Source organism: Xenopus tropicalis, chromosome 7 (genome assembly GCF_000004195.4).
Source record: "Xenopus tropicalis strain Nigerian chromosome 7, UCB_Xtro_10.0, whole genome shotgun sequence".
Classification (NCBI taxonomy): Eukaryota; Metazoa; Chordata; class Amphibia; order Anura; family Pipidae; genus Xenopus; species Xenopus tropicalis.
Window position 1 is genome coordinate 61,766,306 of NC_030683.2, and position 23,458 is coordinate 61,789,763.

The 23,458-nt window shown below is 39.7% G+C and overlaps 1 protein-coding gene across 9 annotated transcripts in view; it reads left to right on the forward strand.

Moving 5' to 3' along the window:
- The first annotated feature begins 8,900 nt into the window (after positions 1–8,900).
- Positions 8,901–23,458, forward strand: part of mapk8 (mitogen-activated protein kinase 8) — a 33,146-nt gene continuing 18,588 nt past the window's right edge. For 4 of the 9 annotated variants that reach the window (XM_012966153.2, XM_012966158.2, XM_012966152.2 and 1 more), the window contains exons 1-4: positions 8,901–9,009; positions 16,554–16,736; positions 18,601–18,730; positions 20,251–20,309. In XM_012966153.2, coding sequence (XP_012821607.1) covers positions 16,615–16,736; positions 18,601–18,730; positions 20,251–20,309 — 311 coding nt within the window. In that variant the 5' untranslated portion in view covers positions 8,901–9,009; positions 16,554–16,614. 9 annotated transcript variants of the gene reach the window in all.

Below are 23,458 nucleotides of genomic sequence, written 5' to 3' on the forward strand. Positions count from 1 at the left end.
GCTTTGATAAACCTATGTACAGTGGGCATCAAACTGTTCAGTAGACCTCTGGGGTTCATATTTAGGGTGTTTTATCTTGGTACCTAATGACCTGTAAAAAATAAGATGCTGTATAGTGGAAGTTTTGAGGTGATTTTTGGAAATGCCATAAAAATCATCAAACTAAGGATAGCTTTATGGCTTGGTACTTTGGAGTAGAAAGACATGGGTACCCATTTTAGATTCGGGGGAATGTGTACTTTCCAAAAATATATGACTTTCTGGGGTGAGTGTACTTTTTACTAGCTTTATCCCACATGTAATGATGTAAATGTATTGATTTTGCAGAAGCTGAAATGACAGAAATGATAGTTCATATGGGGGTATGTTCTCATTGGGGCCCCTACATGCCACATACTTAGGTAAACCTATACATATTGGGCATCAAACTGTTCAGTGGGCCCCTGGCGTTCATATTTAGGGTGTTTTATCTTGGTACCTAATGCTATGTGGGAGATAAGATTCTGGAAACTGGAAGCTTTGAGTGGATTTTTGGAAATGTTATCAAAATTGCCAACTTTAGGAAAGCTTTGCGGCTTGGTACTGTGGAGTAGAAAGACATGGGTACCCATTTTAGATTCGGGGGAATGTGTACTTTCCAAAAATATATGACTTTCTGGGGTGAATGTACTTTTTACTAGCTTTATCCCACATGTGATGAATGTTGATTTTGCAGAAGCTGAAATGACAGAAATGACAGTACATATGGGTATATGTTCACATTTGGGCCCCTACATGCCACATACTTAGGTAAACCTATACATATTGGGCATCAAACTGTTCAGTAGACCGCTGGGGTTCATATTTAGGGTGTTTTGTCTTGGTACCTAATGACCTGTAGAAAATTAGATGCTGCGTAGTGGAAGTTTTGAGGTGATTTTTGGAAATGTCATAAAAATCATCAAACTTAGGAAAGCTTTATGGCTTGGTACTGTGGAGTAGAAAGACATGGGTACCCATTTTAGATTCGGGGGAATGTGTACTTTCCAAAGATATATGACTTTCTGGGGTGAATGTACTTTTTACTAGCTTTATCCCACATGTAATGATGTAAATGTTGATTTTGCAGAAGCTGAAATGACAGAAATGACAGTACATATGGGTATATGTTCACATTCGGGCCCCTACATGCCACATACTTAGGTAAACCTATACATATTGGGCATCAAACTGTTCAGTAGACCTCTGGGGTTCATATTTAGGGTGTTTTGTCTTGGTACCTAATGACCTGTAGAAAATAAGATGCTGCATAGTGGAATTTTTGAGGTGATTTTTGGAAATGCCATAAAAATCGTCAAACTTAGGAAAGCTTTATGGCTTGGTACTGTGGAGTAGAAAGACATGGGTACCCATTTTAGATTCGGGGGAATGTGTACTTTCCAAAAATATATGACTTTCTGGGGTGAGTGTACTTTTTACTAGCTTTATCCCACATGTAATGATGTAAATGTTAATTTTGCAGAAGCTGAAATGACAGAAATGACAGTACATATGGGTATATGTTCACATTTGGGCCCCTACATGCCACATACTTAGGTAAACCTATACATATTGGGCATCAAACTGTTCAGTAGACCGCTGGGGTTCATATTTAGGGTGTTTTGTCTTGGTACCTAATGACCTGTAGAAAATAAGATGCTGCGTAGTGGAAGTTTTGAGGTGATTTTTGGAAATGTCATAAAAATCATCAAACTTAGGAAAGCTTTATGGCTTGGTACTGTGGAGTAGAAAGACATGGGTACCCATTTTAGATTCGGGGAATGTGTACTTTCCAAAGATATATGACTTTCTGGGGTGAATGTACTTTTTACTAGCTTTATCCCACATGTAATGATGTAAATGTTGATTTTGCAGAAGCTGAAATGACAGAAATGACAGTACATATGGGGGTATGTTCACATTGGGGCCCCTACATGCCACATACTTAGGTAAACCTATACATATTGGGCATCAAACTGTTCAGTAGACCTCTGGGGTTCATATTTAGGGTGTTTTGTCTTGGTACCTAATGACCTGTAGAAAATAAGATGCTGCATAGTGGAAGTTTTGAGGTGATTTTTGGAAATGCCATAAAAATCGTCAAACTTAGGAAAGCTTTATGGCTTGGTACTGTGGAGTAGAAAGACATGGGTACCCATTTTAGATTCGGGGGAATGTGTACTTTCCAAAAATATATGACTTTCTGGGGTGAATGTACTTTTTACTAGCTTTATCCCACATGTAATGATGTAAATGTTGATTTTGCAGAAGCTGAAATGACAGAAATGACAGTACATATGGGTATATGTTCACATTGGGGCCCCTACATGCCACATACTTAGGTAAACCTATACATATTGGGCATCAAACTGTTCAGTAGACCTCTGGGGTTCATATTTAGGGTGTTTTGTCTTGGTACCTAATGACCTGTAGAAAATAAGATGCTGCATAGTGGAAGTTTTGAGGTGATTTTTGGAAATGCCATAAAAATCGTCAAACTTAGGAAAGCTTTATGGCTTGGTACTGTGGAGTAGAAAGACATGGGTACCCATTTTAGATTCGGGGGAATGTGTACTTTCCAAAAATATATGACTTTCTGGGGTGAATGTACTTTTTACTAGCTTTATCCCACATGTAATGATGTAAATGTTGATTTTGCAGAAGCCGAAATGACAGAAATGACAGTACATATGGGTATATGTTCACATTCGGGCCTCTACATGCCACATACTTAGCTAAACCTATACATATTGGGCATCAAACTGTTCAGTAGACCTCTGGGGTTCATATTTAGGGTGTTTTGTCTTGGTACCTAATGACCTGTAGAAAATAAGATGCTGCATAGTGGAAGTTTTGAGGTGATTTTTGGAAATGCCATAAAAATCGTCAAACTAAGAAAAGCTTTATGGCTTGGTGCTGTGGAGTAGAAAGACATGGGTACCCATTTTAGATTCGGGGGAATGTGTACTTTCCAAAAATATATGACTTTCTGGGGTGAATGTACTTTTTACTAGCATTATCCCTCATATAATGATGTAAATTTATTGATTTTGCAGAAGCTGAAATGATAGATCATATGGGTGTATGTTCTCATTGGGGCCCCTACATGCCACATACTTAGGTAAACCTATACATATTGGGCATCAAACTGTTAAGTGGGCCCCTGGCGTTCATATTTAGGGTGTTTTATCTTGGTACCTAATGTTATGTGGGAGATAAGATGCTGGAAACTGGAAGCTTTGAGTGGATTCTTGGAAATGTTATCAAAATTGCCAACTTTAGGAAAGCTTTGCGGCTTGGTACTGTGGAGTAGAAAGACATGGGTACCCATTTTAGATTCGGGGGAATGTGTACTTTCCAAAAATATATGGCTTTCTGGGGTGAATGTACATTTTACTAGCTTTATCCCACATATAATGATGTAAATGTTGATTTTGCAGAAGCTGAAATGACAGAAATGACAGTGCATATGGGTGTATGTTCACATTGGGGCCCCTACATGCCACATACTTAGCTAAACCTATACATATTGGGCATCAAACTGTTCAGTGGACCCCTGGCATTCATATTTAGGGTGTTTTATTTGGTTACTTTATGACCTTTATGAGTTAAGATACTATAGACTGGAAGCTTTGAAGCGATTTTAAAAAAATTTCACAAATTTTGATAAAAACCAATAACTTTAGCAAAGCATTGCGACTTGATAGTTTGGAGTAGACAGACAGTTGTGCCTATTCTGGATTCCCCAGAATCTCTTCTTTCTAAAAATGTAACATTTTCTGGGATAAACTTTCTGTTAGCGGAATTTTTGGCCTTAAAATCTAAAGTATGCAGCTTTCTGGAGCAGTGCTTTGGAAATTTGGTAGTGTACTGCTGAGAGTTTTTGACCTATACATGTGAGAAATCTCCATAAAACTATATATCTTTGGTATTGGCACGTTCAGGAGACATGGGACTTTCCAAATCAGGTGTATTTTCATGCATAAAATAATTTTTTTTTCTGGTATGTGTGTTTATATTATGGAAAATATAATTTTTTTTCATTTTTTAGACATTTAGAAGCCTATATCTTGTTACAAAATTGGAATTACACAAAAATTCTACCATATTTTAAAAGCTTAGGTTGTCCTGAAAAAAACAATATATTGTTTTCCTGGGTAAACTAAAAGTCCCCCCAAGGAAAGGCCCCTAAAGTGAAACAGTGCAAAATGTTCAAAAACTGTCTGGCAGTAGAAGTTCCGCTTTGTTCAAAACGGCTGGCAGTGAAAGGGTTAAATGAGGGTTTTTATTATTTAGGGAGAAAAAAAATCCAAACCTACATGGCCCTGTGTGAAAAAGTAATTGACCCCTGAACCTAATAACTGGTTGGGCCACCCTTAGCAGCAATAACTGCAATCAAGCGTTTGCGATAACTTGCAACGAGTCTTTTACAGCGCTCTGGAGGAATTTTGGCCCACTCATCTTTGCAGAATTGTTGTAATTCAGCTTTATTTGAGGGTTTTCTAGCATGAACCGCCTTTTTAAGGTCATGCCACAACATCTCAATAGGATTCAGGTCAGGACTTTGACTAGGCCACTCCAAAGTCTTCATTTTGTTTTTCTTCAGCCATTCAGAGGTGGATTTGCTGGTGTGTTTTGGGTCATTGTCCTGCTGCAGCACCCAAGATCACTTCAGCTTGAGTTGACGAACAGATGGCCGGACATTCTCCTTCAGGATTTTTTGGTAGACAGTAGAATTCATGGTTCCATCTATCACAGCAAGCCTTCCAGGTCCTGAAGCAGCAAAACAACCCCAGACCATCACACTACCACCACCATATTTTACTGTTGGTATGATGTTCTTTTTCTGAAATGCTGTGTTACTTTTACGCCAGATGTAACGGGACACGCACCTTCCAAAAAGTTCAACTTTTGTCTCGTCGGTCCACAAGGTATTTTCCCCAAAGTCTTGGCAATCATTGAGATGTTTTTTAGCAAAATTGAGACGAGCCATAATGTTCTTTTTGCTTAAAAGTGGTTTGCGTCTTGGAAATCTGCCATGCAGGCCGTTTTTGCCCAGTCTCTTTCTTATGGTGGAGTCGTGAACACTGACCTTAATTGAGGCAAGTGAGGCCTGCAGTTCTTTAGATGTTGTCCTGGGGTCTTTTGTGGCCTCTCGGATGAGTTGTCTCTGCGCTCTTGGGGTAATTTTGGTCGGCCGGCCACTCCTGGGAAGGTTCACCACTGTTCCATGTTTTTGCCATTTATGGATAATGGCTCTCACTGTGGTTCACTGGAGTCCCAAAGCTTTAGAAATGGCTTTATAACCTTTACCAGACTGATAGATCTCAATTACTTTTGTTCTTATTTGTTCCTGAATTTCTTTGGATCTTGGCATGATGTCTAGCTTTTGAGGTGCTTTTGGTCTACTTCTCTGTGTCAGGTAGCTCCTATTTAAGTGATTTCTTGATTGAAACAGGTGTGGCAGTAATCAGGCCTGGGGGTGACTACAGAAATTGAACTCAGGTGTGATAAACCACAGTTATTTTTAAGCAAGGGGGGCAATCACTTTTTCACACAGGGCCATGTAGATTTGGAGTTTTTTTTCTCCCTTAATAACGTAAACCTTCATTTAAAAACTGCATTTTGTGTTCAATTATGTTATCTTTGACTAATAGTTAACGGTTTTTGATGAGCAGAAACATTTAAGTGTGACAAACATGCAAAAGAATAAGAAATCAGGAAGGGGGCAAATAGTTTTTCACACCACTGTATATATGTAGCCCACTTTTGCGGATTCAGTGCTGCTACTGTGTTCTTTGGCGCTAACAGGAGCCCTTGGGGGCTTACTATGGGGGACAGGTATCTTTTATGCTGTTTGGCGTGCCTCCACCCAGGGGTTATGTTGTGGGACTATAACTCCCACCCTGGGACCTTGATATAACTCTGTGCAATGCAGGGGATCCACACAACTCCCGGCACCTTTCCCCTCCCTGGGGTAGTTGCTTACCGGCGGGTAGGTGATCCCGGATGCAGGAATGAGCCAGATACACACAGGTTTTGATGAAATAGATGAATGCTGTTTATTTGGGTAGGCCCTCTCCAGGAGCGGCATACAAATCACATGGCATATACTCCTTACTTCTCATTGAGAACCTTTTCCTGTTGGACTACCCCATGGTACTCACGCCATATGCTCCCCTCTAGGTGCTCTCGGCAGGAGACACTCTCTCATAGAGTTCTCCCCGGTACTCACGCGAGGCAGTTACACCACAGGGACCCACACCTGTACTCTCGCTAGGCACCCTCAGATCCGGACTTCTGGACTAGCGGTGGCTTGATCCACCTACCTAGCCACTTTGTGCCCTGCACTCCAGCAGATGTAATGCTGGGGGGTCTTAACCCCATTTCCACTCCTGGAGGGGCAATATCCACCCATTCTAACTTGGTGTCCTACATGGCACTCCTGGAATGTCCTTTTACTTGAAACTACTATCTATTAACTGGGTATATGTGGAGAACCTCTATCCGAGGCACTCCCAGCACTAAGAACTAACAGAACATGGCTGCATGCCCTTTTATATCCCAGCACCCCATCTAGTGGTTGCTGGTGAGAAATGCAGGGAAACTCCCTTTTAGCAGAAAAACACCTAGGACCACCTTTAGGTGTCCAATTCCCTAAGGCCACCCTCTAGTGCCAGTCTAAGGAGAACCCATCCTAGGGGCCCCAAATCTTGGGGATCCCTACATATATATATATATAGAGAGAGAGAGAGAGAGAAATAAGTTGCTGGAAAGCTGCACACCATAAAATACAGATGATACCTGGGTGCCCGTGCAGAAAACGTGGATACACAAGGTTAGAATGACAGCACTCGCAGGCAGTTTTTCAGTTCTTCATGAAAAACTGCCTGCGAGTGCTGTCATTCTAACCTTGTGTGTGTGTGTGTGTGTGGGTGGGTGTGTGTGTGTGTGGGTGGGTGTATGTGTGTGTGTATATATATATATATATATATATATATATATATATATATATATATATATATGAAGAAAATGAAGCCGCTCTCTCAGGACTTAGGTGCAAAAATAAAAAGTAATTTATTAAAAGTAAGTTATTTATATATTTATTATATCACTTGTCCTCCCTGTGTGTAATTTTGTATTTTGTAAGATTGTACAGAGCTGCGTACCCTTGTGGCGCTTTATAAATAAAGTTATACATACATACATACATACATATAAAGTCTCCTAAAGAGAGAGTGTACAGAGAGAACAGCAGAGGACCAAGCACAGAGCCCTGAGGCACCCCCACAATAACCTGAACCGGGGTAGAGGATTTGTTAGCAAGAGGAACAGAGAAGGAGCGGTTAGATAGATAAGAAGAGAACCAGGATGCAGCTTGATCCCGTATACCCAGAGAATAGAGAATTTGCAAAAGAACAGAATGGTCGACAGTATCAAAAGCAGAGGAAAGGTCTAGGAGAATGAGGACTGAGTAGCGTCCTTTGGCCTTGGCAGTCTGGAGATCATTTGCCACTCTACATAAGGCCATCTCAGTGGAGTGCACAGGCTGAAAACCAGGCTGCATAGGGTCAAGCAGATTATGGGTGCAGAGGAAGTTAGTGACACGAGAAAAGACAAGACGTTCCAGGAGTTTAGAGGCTATGGGCAGGAAAGAGACGTGACGGTAGTTAGAAAGGCAGGACGGGTCCAGTGTAGCCTTTTTAAGAATGGGTTTGACACATGCTTGTTTGAATAGAGAGAGAAAAGTACCAGATGCCAGAGAGGAATTGAATATGTGGGTAAGAGCTGGAGTAATGGCAGAGGCACACTGTTTTAATAGTGATGAGGGCATAGGACCCAGTGAGCAGGTAGTACCGTTTCCAGGTTTTAACCCAGACAAAAGGGCATGCGGGCTGTGCATCAGGGGTCCACCAGACGCTATTTGGAGGGTTTTTGTCCAGTTTCCAGAATGTTGAAGACCAGGCAGAAGGTTTTGACTTGGACAGCCCCTTGAAAAACCAGGCTGTCCAGGTCAAAAAAGAACAGATGGCAACCCTTGCTAGGGTCCTATGTAACCTAGCAACCAGGCAGTGGTTTAAAAAGAAGACAGGGATATGAAGAAGAAAGTCCAAATAGAAACATAAATATTAAAACTTAAAACTAACAAAATTGTAGCCTCACTGAGCTTTTTGCCTGCTGGGGTCAATGACCCTATTTAAATCCTGAAAAAAGAATCTGAAGAAAAAGCAAATAGTTAAAAAATGATAAAAAAATAAAATAAAAAGCAAATGACTAATTAAGAAGTCACAAAGAATAGGCTATTCCATAAAATACTAAACGTTAACCTGAACTACCCCTTTATTGTTTGTATCCACCAAAAAACTAAAGCATTCTTCTGTCTTTTTATAATAGTCACATTACTGGCCAAGGAAAAAAACAGGTCAGCTATGAATGCTACTGAACAGATGATGCAATTACATAGTCATATTTATTATAGTAAGCCAACATCACCGCTGATGTTGCCCATAGCAACCAATAAGCAATTAGATTGTAACAAGCATCTAGATGTTAGAAAACATAAGCAAAGATGCGATTGATTGATTTAGGCAACATAACCAGTATGTAGGCTTACATACTATAACAAATTAGTCTTCGTCAAAAAATCGTAATCTGATGCTCCGGTGGTATGGGGTAGAGCTGCCAACCAACACGAAACACACACTTTTTCCATAACAAAAATGAAAAAGTGCGACCATGCACCCGCCATTTGCCGTGCCCAACATATACTACTGCACACTATCAGACGCTTATCTTTGAGTCACACGGTGTGCTCCGCCCTAGCTCGTAATTCGCCTAAGGTAGTTACGTTCAGCGTAGCTGCGTCTAAATACGTTTAGTGTGACGTCAAAGAATCGCGAGATGATACTTTGTGACGTCGGGTTTAGCTGTCCGGCAGGAGTCAAGGAGCTAGACGTTAACGGCGCTGCGGGACTTTTAAACAGCAATCCGGTACTGCGGGCTGTGTTAAGAAACTCGGGGCTCTCCTGGGAAAAGCGGGGCTGTTAGGTGGTATGGCAACGTTAATGTAATGTTATTAACGTTACATTAGGCCTTTAATGCTGTAACATTTGATGAAAATGCGGCTGTTCATTTGTTTTTAGATTATTATCCCTCAGCAGAAGAGAGAGGAGAGTTATTGTTAGAGATACATGCGATCAAAATGACAAATGAATGTTCTATGAAACAATAATTTATAAATGCATAATTTGTCTCTCAATGGTTAAGGATAACGTAGCATACAAAGGTATCGCCATGACAGTAATATAACTAGACAATGACCCGACTATTATTTGTAGAACAATATCAACGCTTATATATACGATTATATTGGTTAGAATAGATGAAGTGAGTAATTCATGTAATGTTTTAATGTCATTCTTTATATACCGCTATGAATAGCAGCATATACATTTCCACCAACATTGCAGGGAAACTATCAATAAAAAGGTTGATTGTGGAAAGAAAAGTAATAACGGTGAATAGGTAAAATTTTTAATTATAGTAAAGCCAGTATATGCTGTCAGATAATAGAATTGAGTCTGTGTTACCAAAACCAATACCCAACAATGTTTTAGGTGGATTAGTGGTTAGGAATGCTTCTTTTAAAGCACCAGGGTTTGAGGCTTTGTTGATGCTGGGGATCACATTACTTGGGCAGTGTTACTGCAGTTGGGGCTTTGTTTACATTTTATCTCCTCCTTAAAACAGTTTGCCAATTGATTTTAATAATAACACTGTTCTGTTTTTTTGTTTTTGTAGGAATGTATTTTTATTACATATGGAAGTCAGCTGGTTTGGGCTGCTCAGTCAGGGAAAAGTGAGGCGGGAGTGCAGAGCTATTGTTCTTAAAAATGTAAGAACATTGTATGAGGAGTGCTTGTAAATGTTTGTACTCACATTGCTTGTGTTTGGTGGGAGGCATACACTTGTGCATGGTTCAAAGTATAACAGACAAGGTAGAAAACAGGGATGCAGCACTATTACAAAAATGAGTGTACTTATCTGCTTTGGTATTTTAGGCTGATGCCGCACAGCGTATGGCGTATATTTTCAGCAAGCGGAAAAATGCTTGCTGAAAATATTGACATACGCTCCTACGAAATACGCATAAATGTACAAAATACGCATAAAAACGTGAGGTTTTGCATTCTCTCGTGTTTTTATGTGCATATCGGCTACATGTGCCTGCACCTTAGCGTATTCCATTCATTCCGGTGCAGGCACAGGTAGCGGCATATGGTGTGTATGGCGCATATTTTCGGCAAGCGTTTTTCAGCTTGCCGAAAATATACGCCATACGTCTGGTATGGCATCAGCCTTACAGTACTTTGTTTGGTGACTTTACCAAAGAGCTGATCTTATTGTGTATGGTTACTCTAAAGTGTCTTTTGTTATAACCCCTTCACATTATGAGCAAAGGATTTCACGTAGGATTTTTGATAGAATACTCCACAACAAACCTAGCATGTCTCTGTCATTCCCATAATTCTCTCTATATATTGGGTTTCCTGGATAAGATATCCCATATCTTCATTTATTCCTGATGAAGACCTCACAGTCTGTGTTACAGCATACTTCTAAACAGAGAGACTAGCTAATAGTAAACCCTATTATGAGACATCTGAGACTGGAACATGGCTTGTTATTAAGAGAGGGCCATCATATAATTGGAGTATAGTCAGGGTGGTATTGAGGTCCGACGCTGCCCTAGGCATCAAATCTTAGCCCGCCCTATCCATTCTTTCCTTGATCAGTGTATGCAAAGATGGCAAAAGGTACCCATCAACTTCGCCTCCAGATTTAGCCAGAAGTGTGTGCCGGTGATCTGTTGAGATTCCCCACTTCCAAAATTGTCATTAATCTTATACGCAACTGAGGGCCATTCCTCTAAAGCTACCGCCATAGGTATGGGCCCTTGGTGCCTATGACTACGTATCTTTTGTATACGAAACGCGTCAGGACCTTTTTGTTTTAAGATCTCTACAATAAAGACAAGTTTTAGTGGACCAAGGAGTGCGTGCCATTTCTCTTCAAATTGATGGGCCCTTGAGTGCCTATATTGTAAATATATTCTTGTGTATATTCCTTGACGTCACTCAATGTCAGTGTTATCCAAATTTCTGTAAGAATTTTCTTCATAACACTTCCTTTAACATTGTACATTTTGGAAAGCTGCTGCCCATGGCTTGCTTACTATAAGTGCCATCAGCCAAATGCTGTTACTGTGAAACTGGAGTAATTTGCCTTCAGTTAGTAGATGATGTTGATGCTGAATAACTGCTTGTTGAGGGAGAAGGGAGGATCTCTGTCTTCTTTTGCTTATATACAGGGAACTATAGATTTTTTTAGTATCCCATCTGCGGAAGGACAGATTATGTAAGGTATAATTAAGTTATTAGGTTTGGACTTATTGTAAGAGCGCTAACTCTTATAAGGTATTGAAGTTATAAGGTATTGAAATATATTTCAAATCACATTGGCCAACATAGTTCTATAGATAACAGATTCTGGCAGACAAATCTAATTGCCATTTATGAGGTGGGGATCTTTGGGTTGCAGTGGGCATGATTTACTTAGATTTGGAGATTTTAGATTTTGAAGTGTATACAGTACTAGAGATTTCTAATTACATGAAGAGATATTGCACAGAATAGTTTTTTTATGTGTTAAATGGTATTATAGACACATGTGGTGGAAGGGTTTTTTTATTTAAAGCTTTGCAAATAGTTCTTCACCATGAGGGTGATGTAGCTATGCCATGCCCTGCATAGTGATGATTGATGGCAGATTACCTTAATGTCTTATGTAATGTCTTAATGTATCTCCATTGAAAAACATGTTTTGCATATAAAACGAAAATGTTATTTTCCAGTATACATTAATTTAAAAGAATCAGTGCTTTGAAAGTTATTGGAACATGTAATTGGGCAGGGCAGGATCTGTCTGGCTGTTTAATTCAGTTAAGGTTCGCTCTGCTTAAATCACGTAGTGGTGCAACCAGGAAAAAACTAAACTTTAATATAATCAAAGAACCCATACAGGAGATTTGTGCTATAAAAGACCCTGTACTGCACACTCCCTTAATATCACTTTTGTTTTCATTAGAGCAACGTGAGCTACAAAATGATGTGTACCCATACCATGTAATGACCCTAATGTACTTATAGGGAATAAGCACATAGAAATTAATGTAATGCATTTTGTAAACACACTTAAGTGTTTTTGTCAGTTCCAAAGCAACCCCCTGTTTTGTTGCCTACTGAACATGCACTAAGCACAAGAAAATGTTGCATGTGGTGTCTAAAAAAAAAAAATAAAAAAAAAAATCATGATGAAACCCGAATGCCATAAAACATAACTCTTATGAGTACAACCAGGCAGAATATAATTAATTAGCAGATGCATTTAGGTTCATGCAAACAGATGCATTAAAAACTGTGTGTAATAGCCCTTTTAAGGGGAGCTTGGATACCTTTTTTGGAGATGCAAAGCATCCAGGCCTACAATTATATTCATGTAGTTTCAAATATGTGTATGTTTGTTTATGTTTAGAATATACAGGTATGCGATCCCTTATCCGTTATCCAGAAAGTTACACATTACAGAAAGGCCATCTCCCATAGACTCCATTATAAGCAAATAATTCTAATTTTTAAAAATGATTTCCCTTTTCCCTGTAATAAGAAAACAGTACCTTGTACTAGTGCTGGGCGGTATACCGGTATATACCGAACACCGTTTTTTTAAAAAAAAAATGATAAAAATGTTTAACTTACCGGCATACCGGCGTGGGCGCCTCCTGGCAATTTTTCTTACTATTTCCGTGTTGTGCGCGCTGACGTTACGTGCGCGCTGACGTTACGTGCGCGCTGACGTTACGTGCGCGCTGACGTCACGCGCGCAACCCGGAAATAGTAAGAAAAATTGCCAGGAGGCTCTGTGAGCTGTCGGGGTGCCTGCGGCTGCCTGGCCAGTAAGTTATATTTATGTGAAGGGGATGGGGGGGTGTTTGGGGTTGGGGGGGGGGTGTTTAGGGTGGTCACCTAATCATGCATGGGGAAAAAAATATACCGTCAAATACCGTGATACCGATATAATAAAAAAAATACCGTGATATAAATTTTTGGTCATACCGCCCAGCACTACCTTGTACTTGATCCCAACTCTGATATAATTAATCCTTATTGGAGGCAGAACAGTTGGGTTTATTCAATATTTAAATGATTTTTAGCAGACTTAAGTTATGGAGATCCAAATTATGGAAAGATCCCTTATCCGGGTCCCAAGCATTCTGGATAATAGGTCCCATACCTGTATACTGTTACACAGAAACAAGCACAGTTGCACAGTGGATAAGGTTTTTTGCCTTAAAGGAACTGTAAAACAAAAAATATTTAAATATCTTATAAATCACAAAACATCTCTAACATTAAGTCTAGCCTTTCCCCCCCCTTGCCTTTTTTAAATGCTTCATGTAGAATTTTAGTGACGAACTGCTCCATAGCAGGACGGCGAAAAGGCAACGGGTGCTTGAATTCCTGTGTGCACTGACCCGGAAGTTGTCTTCGTGTCGGAGGACCTTCGGCACTTAAGCTTTTTATCAGCTTATGTAGTTTAAATTTATGATCGCAACATTACTCCCCAAACTGTCTGAAGAAATAGAAACATAAATTTAAACTGCATACGCTGATAAAAAGCTTAAGTGCCGAAGGTCCTCCGATCTTGTAGCAAAAGTGTTGTTTTGAGTAGGGTCTACTACCAACCAACTGAACAAGATTGTGGATTACACCAACCAACATGGCCAGTTTTATTTCCATTAATTAAATGAGTGGACCTTTCTTCCTCATGTGTTTTAGCCATAAAAAATAAGCTAAAAAATAAATAAAAATCTGAAAGTGAGAAAGGTCCCTTCCACCCAGCAAGCTTCTGTCGATTTCTAGTCCAAAAGACTAACTTAATGTTAACTACAGTGTTTAATGTCTTCCACTTGCAGTCAAGTAAGAAAGATAGTGATAGAGATCATAAATTGTGTATGGCAGCCATGAAACTTCAGCCAAATGAAAGTATATAAAGTATACCAATATATTTTCAATTAAAGGAGAAGGAAAGGATAATTCACTAGGGAGTGCCAAAAGTTAGGCACCCCCTAGTGATTGTAATTGCTTACCAGAAACTTCTGGCCAGTGTTCCCTTTATAAAAAAGATGCACCAGCCTGGGGTAAATGCAGACAAGCAATCTTCTTCCTTCCTTCACCTTTTAGGGTGACTAATCTCCCCGAGTTGCCATCAGTTGCCATCCCACAGGCGACTTACATTTTCGCTGGTGGGATGGCAATTCGGGGAGATTAGTCGCCCGCGAACAGGGAGATTTGTTGCGGGCGACTAATCTCCCTGTGTGCCAGAGCCCTTACAGTGATCCCGGGGCCCGTGCATGCGCAGTAGAATGAAAAAGCAGGTTTTTTTTTTGTTAACGTTTGGCTTTCCATTCTACTGCGCATGCATGAAGACCTACTGGCTACGCAGTTTTCTCCTAACAGGAGCACTGACTGGGGGTTCCAGAGAAGGGATTACAATCCTAATATTGGGGGGGTGCCTAATATTATGGCACCCCCTCCCAGTGATTGTAACTTTCCTTCTCTCTTAAAGGACATGTAAACCCCACACAATAAAATGTAATCAGTGAATAGCCTCTTTGAAGTCTTTTAATACCTGCCACACTGGTTGTCCAGAGGTTAATAATAAGGCTGCAACATCCCCTTCCGCCGCACTCAGCCCCCTCCCTCAGAAATTCGCTTTGGCTGTTTGCTTGTGGGCATGCTCAGTTGTTCTAAGCTCAGATTACTAAACACGCCCTCCAGTCTAGCAACCAGTGAAAAGATATCATTGCTGGTTCCCATAGAAACCCATCCCCAACTGTCTGCTTTAATTTTTTTCTCCTAACCTCCACTCCTGAGCTCAGCTAAAACAAAGCAGAACTTTATCATAGACAGTTCTGCCTGTGTGAGCCTGCATTCTTGATGAAATGTATGCTGAATAAGGGTCTTTGTGCATTTATGCGGTTTGCAGATTTAAACATATCTGATTAAGTGCAAAGTTATAATATAAACGCAAACTATCTACTGAATGGTAGTGTGTTGGGGGTATCCCTAATGGAGAAGGATCTAGGGGTTTTTGTAGATAACAAGTTGTCTAATTCCAGGCAGTGTCATTCGGTGGCTAATAAAGCAAATAAAGTGCTGTCTTGTATAAAAAAGGGCATTGACTCAAGGGATGAAAACATAATTTTGCCTCTTTATAGGTCCCTGGTAAGGCCTCACCTTGAGTATGCGGTGCAGTTTTGGGCTCCAGTCCTTATCCTTTAAGAAGGATATTAATGAGCTGGAGGGAGTGCAGAGACGTGCAACTAAACTGGTAAAGGAGATGGAAGATTTAAGCTATGAGGTTAGACTGTCGAGGTTGGGGTTGTTTTCTCTGGAAAAGAGGCGCTTGCAAGGGGACATGATTACTCTGTACAAGTACATTAGAGGGAAATATAGGCAGATAGGGGATGTTCTTTTTTTCCCCATCAAAACGATCAACGCACCAGAGGCCACCCCTTTAGGTTAGAGGAACGGCGCTTCCATTTGAAGCAGCGTAGGTGGTTTTTCATGGTGAGGGCAGTGAGGTTGTGGAATGCCCTTCCTAGAGATGTGGTAATGGCAGATTCTGTTAATGCTTTTAAGGGGGGCCTGGATAAGTTTTTGAACAAGCAGAATATCCAAGGCTATTGTGATACTAATATCTACAGTTAGTATTAGTGGTTGTATATATAGTTTATGTATGTGAATGTATAGATTGGTAAGTATAGGTTGTGTGTGCTGGGTTAACTCTGGTCTTTTTTCAACCCTATGTAACTATGTATCAGAGGAAACATAGCCACCGGGTGAAAGCTACTATTTGCTTTAGGAAAATGGCAAACTGAGGGGATATATGTAGTACAAATGATGCCATTTGGGTGGGGCACACATGCCCAACTGATATACATTGTAAACAAATGTAGGCTTTACATGTCCTTTAAAATAAAAAATATGTTGTTTTTATGGTTATCCAATTATGAGACCTGGGGTCCCCAGTTAAGGGGTCTTTTCTTAATTTGGATCTCCATACATTTGGAGACAAATTAAATAAATCCAACAGGGTTGTTTCAGCTTTAACAGACAGAAATCAGAAATAATTATAACTTAGCTGGAATCAAGTACAAAGTACTGTTTTAGTATAACAGAGAAAATGTAAATAATTAAAAAAAATATATATAATTATTTGACTTTTCCACACTTTGGAGCTTTATTGATAACTGGTTTCTGGAAAACAGATCCCATACCAGTATTTAATTTCATCTTGTTGCACATCAGCCCCAGTCTTGAAGGTTTGTAGAAATATATTACAAGACTTTAAGATTACACAATAAAATGTTATATCACTAATCCTCCATTCTTCTGATTGTGTTTCAATAGAGTTTCTGATCTAGAGAAGCTTGGTTTGGATGAAGCCACTGGGGTAAATGCTCGTGTAATCATGAGCCGAAGCAAGCGTGACAGCAACTTCTCTGTCTTTGAGATAGGAGATTCCACTTTTACTGTTCTCAAGCGATACCAAAATCTGAAGCCTATTGGATCTGGAGCACAGGGAATAGTATGGTGAGGAAATATATTTTATTTAAATGTTATGCCCTTTTTGTGTTATATAGGTGTCTCAGAATCTGTCTTGTGTTGGGGTTTGTAAAAGCCTATTTTAGGATCAGTAACTTAAATGAAAATAAGGAAAAAGTATGTACATTTTTCATAAGTCTACTTATGAGAGACAGTTTTATGTTATTAAAAGCTATTGAAGATTTTTTTTTCTCCTGCTATTGTTTTGCCTGGTCTTTTCCAGGTTTTTTTTTTTGCTTACCCAGTTCATAATGTCCATATGTCCCAGCCCTGTTAAAGGTGCAGTTTACTGCAAAAGTTAAACTTTTGCTATAATTTTAACAGCAGTGTGCCCAATAATTTCTTTGGCCATGTGTGGAAAAATGATTTCTTGTGCATTCTTTCAAAACTGTGCATGCTAAAATTACCTTTAATGCATACTTTTTAAAAATTGTGGCAGAGAGGACACTTAAGGTCCCTACCTACGGATTATAATGAGGAGCATAGATAAAGTCGGTCAACAAGCCGATGCGGTCCCCGATCCGACTAGATTTTCTAACCTGCCCAATCGAGATCTGGACGATTTCAGGCCAGATATCAGTCGGGCTGGCTCGTCGGAAGTGCCCATACACGGGCCGATTAGCTGCCAAATCGGTCCAAGGGACCGTTATCGGCAGTTACTATCGGCCCGTGTATGGGGACATTTAGTCAGAATAAGTATGTGTACAGGTATAGGGTCTGTTATCCTGAACGCTCAGGACCTGAGGCTCTCCGGGTAAGGGATCTTTTCATACTTTGGGCCACCATTTTGCAAGTCTGCTAAGAATCATTAATAATCATTAACATTAAGTAAAGCAAATATATTTGTTTTGACACCTATATCGATTCAGGCAGGTTAGTTAAGAGCAAGTACACACTATTGTTTTAGTACTACATACATAAAGAAACTCATTTAGAAAAATAAGAATAAATTGCTTAGATTGGACTCTATGGGAGATGACCATCCCATAATGGAGAGCTTTGTAGATCACAGGTTTCTGGATAACAGATTCCATACCTGTAGTAAATTGTGTTGTCACAGAATATTCATTGAGCATATTGGCCTCAAAATATGTATAGTTTTATGGAGATTTTAGACTTCAATATATAATAAATATACACTACACTAGTTCACAAGTAGGTTTATTCCAGGAATCCATATATTTTTGAAAACCACACATTCTAATAGATGCAAAATGGTCTTTCTAGGCCAAACTAACCAAATCACAAAGCTTTGCCAAACTTAGGAGTTTTGAATACATTTCTTGAGATTGCCTCAAAGCTTCCATTTGCTTCAAAAAGTGTCCCAAAGCTTGCATTTTACACCATCATATGTCTCTCATATCCCGACATACCAAGATAAAATGCTCTAAATATGAATCCCACGGTACTTCTAAACAGTTTGATGTCCAGTATCCATAGATCTACCAAACTATGTGGCATGTAGAGACAACAAAACAAAAATATTGTGCACAAAATTTTCCTGGCCAAAAATAAGAAATCAAAAATAATGCAGAATGCAGTAAAATCACAACACAAAATGGAATAAAATTCTAAATATATTTCACAGTGTTATTAGCAAATAAGCTATTTACATAATTGCCAATACAATATTTTTTAGAGCAAAAAAGATACAGCAAAAAAAGTGTGTACACATGGCTAATTGTGCGACATGTGCATTTGAGAGTATGTAGGTGCTGTAAGTGTGCACCCCTCCCCCCAATATGGAGCTGCAGGAGGACCCCAGGATTCAAAGGAGGGCCACCCAGGTGATGTTTATGCAGAACCTGTGATTCTGAAATGTGCCTTACTGTACTTTATTTACTTTGTACAGTGCTGCCTATGATGCAGTTCTGGAGAGACATGTTGCCATCAAAAAACTGAGCCGGCCATTCCAGAATCAAACCCATGCCAAGAGAGCTTATCGAGAACTTGTGCTTATGAAATGTGTCAACCACAAGAATGTAAGTTTTTCCAACATCCAAAACCTAGTAGAATCTAGCTTGTCAAATTACACATAATAACCAAGAAAGTAAATTGTAATTATTGTTCTTGAAAAATATAGTGTTTTGTCATTTTTACTTTAAGTATGTATTGGAAAATGACAGGATATTAGTTTTTCAAATAAAGCTAACTGACTCTTTTTTAGTTTCTGATTCTCCTGACATTTGAATCTGGTCTTCACCATGGTTGCACTCAACAACCTTCTAGCACTTGCTGGTTAGTCAGAAAGTGCATGTGTATGACATCAGCATGCCAGATGCCCAGTTCTAATTGTCAGGGAGTCCAGAGCACACAGTGATGGCACCTTCTCATTCTATATGTAGAAATGCAGAGGAACACTGGAAATAAAACTGACCATACTTCAAGATCTCCTTGCTTTCTAAGGTCATTAAGACAGATGATCTTTGCCCAGTTTAACCTCCCTAGTGGTAGACTGGCACAGACCTGTTTGTCTACACCAGCTACGGTTATATATTAGTAGGGAATTGTTTTAGGCACATACATGGGCAAAAAACTGAGGGAAAGGACTGCACTGTCCAGGGACATTATAAGAAAAGGGGATCTATTATACTCACTGAAGTCTTTTCTTGTAGTCCCATAACAACAGCACAAGGAGACCCTCCCATTTTATATCTGTTTTGCAATATGCTCTGCTAGTTGTAAATAATTGGGAGGGGTTAATGCAGGCAAGAGGGGGAGCCCCAGTGGGCAGCAACATTAATTTGTTTTGATTGCCATCCTGCCTCCTAAAGAGCAGAGTGCATTAACTCACTTGTCACCTGTGCTTACCGTACATCACTGCAAGAAATTCTTTGAGTATAATAAATCCCCCTTTTTTTCAGTTACATCATTAATCATTTCATGATGAAGTTTACCTCCGTTGAGGTAGAGACCACCCCAGAATATATTTCTTTCATCATATTGAGCTGTGGTTTACATAAACATAACACTGTTATGGTAAAACAGTGCAGCACAAATCATGCAAAAAATATTCCCTATTCTTTAGCGCACATTTTAGCAATGAAAAGTAGTTGTGTTCTATTGAAGACTATACAACAGTTCTTAGTTCGGGAGTGTAAAGCACAAAAATGGATGCAAATTTTCCCCCAAAATTCTAGTGTAATAGTGGGCACATGCAAAATTGCATCTTCCACACCATGTATTTGATTTATTTATGTGTATACCAGTTAGCACCAGCTTGCATGCAGTTTTGTGAAGATTATCTTACCAAATGTCATTGCACACTGCATGCATTTTCTTAGCTGGCTTATTTAGACTATTTAAACTATTGTCTTGTGTGTCATTACACTAAGGGAAGATTTATGGAAATATTTTTTTTTCTTATGTTTTTAATTATATTTTATATTTCTGAATTGTGTTGTTTCCCTTTTTATTTTTACCTCTACTTTTTTTCCCCCGTTTTGAATAGCATTTCCTAGTGTTTTTTGTTAACACTTAAATTGTATTTTCTGTTTTACAGATAATTGGACTTCTGAATGTCTTTACTCCCCAGAAGTCATTAGAAGAGTTTCAGGACCTGTAAGTTTTGAAAGTTAGGCATGACCTTTTTAATATTTTATACCATATTATAATTATAACCATTATAAAGTTAATATACAAACTTCTTTGTCATGTCTAAGTGGTGCTCAGAGAGAACATTTCCAATAATTATGTAATGGAAGCCATGGCTGTCGGTTAAAAGGGATGCTCACCTTCAGACAGTAGTCTGAATTTGAAGAGCCTCTTGTCAGAAAAAAACGTTGTATTTCATCTTTATTTAAAATTTTTTGTTTTTAAGCTACAGGCTAGGTTCAGCGCTGCTAAATCTCTCTCTCCTATCTCTGCTCTCTCTTCGGAAGGGATCGCTTCATTTTCATTTAATTGATCTGATTGGCTGAATCATTTTCAATAATAAATATGAATTACAAAAATGTTTTTTCTGAAAGAGCTGTTCATATTCGGGCTATTTTCTGAAGGTGAACATCCCCTTTAAGAGATTGTCTGACGTAATATTTCCTGATCGATCAGTCTGGCCATTTTACAGCCAGATATAGGTCGAAACAGGCCTTTAGAGGGCCATTAATAAGTATTTAACCTGAGAGATATTTACAGATTATACAGTAGTTTAGACTAGACTTGGCCGGCAGGGCAGGAGGCAGGGAAACCTGTTAGGGCCATTTAAATAACCAATCAGCACCACTTTAAGATGAACAGTACATAATGTACTACTACTAGTGACACAACGGTGATGTCTCTCCTACAGTCTGTATGAGGTGAGAACAATGCAGGAATTTACGGCTACGGCCCAAGAGAAGATTAGTGCCAGTGGTTAAATTTTGGCTACAGCGGGCAACTAATCTCCCCAAAATACCTTCCCATCAGCAATAATGTGAATTGCTTGTGGGAAGGCATATGCGGCATTTTGTTTTTCTGAAGTTTTCCTGCAGTAGGGTAGCCAAGATTTAAGGGAATAGTATTTTTTCTTCCAGAGTTGGAAGTCATAGTATTCAAGCCATTTCTATAAATTTAACTAAATTACTAGCTCAAGTTTGAGAAAAATAGAAAATAAGCTACCTGTTCTCAAAGGGCCAAAGTGTTCAGTAGTGACACAAATGTAACATTTTCTCAGTATTAGAGGAAAATGTAAATAAAAGATATATTTTAACTTTTGGTTGTTATTACTATTACAGTGCTGCATGATTTTTCCATGTAAATGTGGCTCATGTGTATAAGAGTTGTTGGGGAGCAACACAACACAAGCATAAAAAAGTTTCTGGGGGTTCCCGAATAGGGGCTACAAAATATGCAATTACAGCTCTTATGTCAGGGATCCCCAACCTTTCTTACTTGTGAGCCACAGTCAAATGTAAAAAGACTTGGAAAGCAACACAAGTATCATAAAAGTTCATGGACCTGTGATTGGCTATTAGGTAGACTCTATGCACACTATCCGCTTTGTGTTTTTGGTAACCCATGTAGTGTATTATGACCATTATTACACATGTTTTTATTAGGTAAACAGGTGTAATTAGTTATTGTTAGAGCTTTTGTGGTTCAACAAAAAGAACAAACAGCATCAGGCAGACCCTAAAGCAGGGATCCCCAACCTTTTTTACCCCGTGAGCAACATTCAGCTGCAAAACTTATTCGCGAGCAACACAATACATGAACAGTAGCGCAAACACAATTTTTAATAATAATAAGAAGAATATACACTATATAAAAATGTTATATAATATCAAAATATCAGTGTGAAATCTGGCACTGCATGTTTTCTGCCAGTGAAAATCTGAGGTGTAGCTGATGGGAAGCAGTATGGCACACGAGCTCTGAGGGTACAGGTGGGAGGCAGTATGGCACACTGGAGCTCTGAGGGTACAAATGGGAAGCAGTATGGCACACTGGAGCTCTGAGGGTACAGATGGGAAGCAGTATGGCACACTGGAGCTCTGAGGGTACAGATGGGAAGCAGTATGGCACACTGGAGCTCTGAGGGTATAGATGGGAGGCAGAATGGCACAGAAGCAGCAAGGATATATAGAGGAGAGAGAATGGCAGGAGCAAACAGGTAGAGGAGATGATGGAAAGGAAAATGGCACAGAGGAACAAGGAATAAAAGAAATGTAAGAGTGGAACTTTTTGGAAACTTATTTCTGGTACAGTTATATAAGTGGGTGAGTAGGTGGCACAACGACGACTGGGCAGCAAGATTTGTACAAAAATGTAATGGGTGACAGAGAATGTGAAATATTAAATTTGGCACAGCAGTGGCATGGGTGAGGCGAAGGGGTCACTGGGATGGCTTCCCAAAAAATTATTGTGCTGGGGCTGGCAACAGATAAAAAAAAATATTCAGTGGAGGAGCTGGAACTCAAAAGATTGTGCTGTTATAATTCACAGCTGGATTTGACAGGAGGCTCACAGGACTGATCCGGGTCTTTTCTCACCCTCCTTCCTTGCCCCCCCCCCCCCTCCCTGACTTGCGATAGTGCCTCCTGTCAAATCCAGCAGTCAGTTATAGCAGCACAACCTTTTCTCTCTGTCCCTTCCCAGCACCTTTTTTATTCCAACAATCCTTTCTTCCTAGCCCACAGCAAATAATGTATTACAAAGTCTCCAGCATGATTGTCCTCATGTCATATCCAGTTACAACAGCACAATATTTTCTCTCCCTCCGTTCCCAGCCCCTGGGAACAGAAAAAGATTGTGCTGTTGTAACTGGATATAACAGGAGGCTTACCCTCCTTCCTAGCCCCCCTCTTAGGGTGGGGTCCGGCAGTGAGTTATAGCAGCATGATCTTCTCTCTGCGACTCTTCCCGCCCCTGCTCACTGCTGAATATGACAGGAGGAGCGATCACAAGTGAGTGAGTGAGTGGGAGGGGCTGGGAAGGGAGGGAGAGAAAAGATCTTGCTGTTGTAACATGATATGACGGGAGGACTGATCACAATCACGCTGGGAACTGGGTCTGTAACTTTCACATGATTCCCTAGGGAGAAGGGATCGGGGGATGTTAATGGACACCTGCTGGGAGACCTACGCGAGCAACATGAAGAGTGGCTGCTAGCAACATGTTGCTTGTGAGCTACGGGTTGGGGATCCCTGCCCTAAAGACTTGAACACATCACATCAATAGAATAGTTAAAGTGATACTGACACGAAAAAACAACTTTTTCAAATATGAATCTA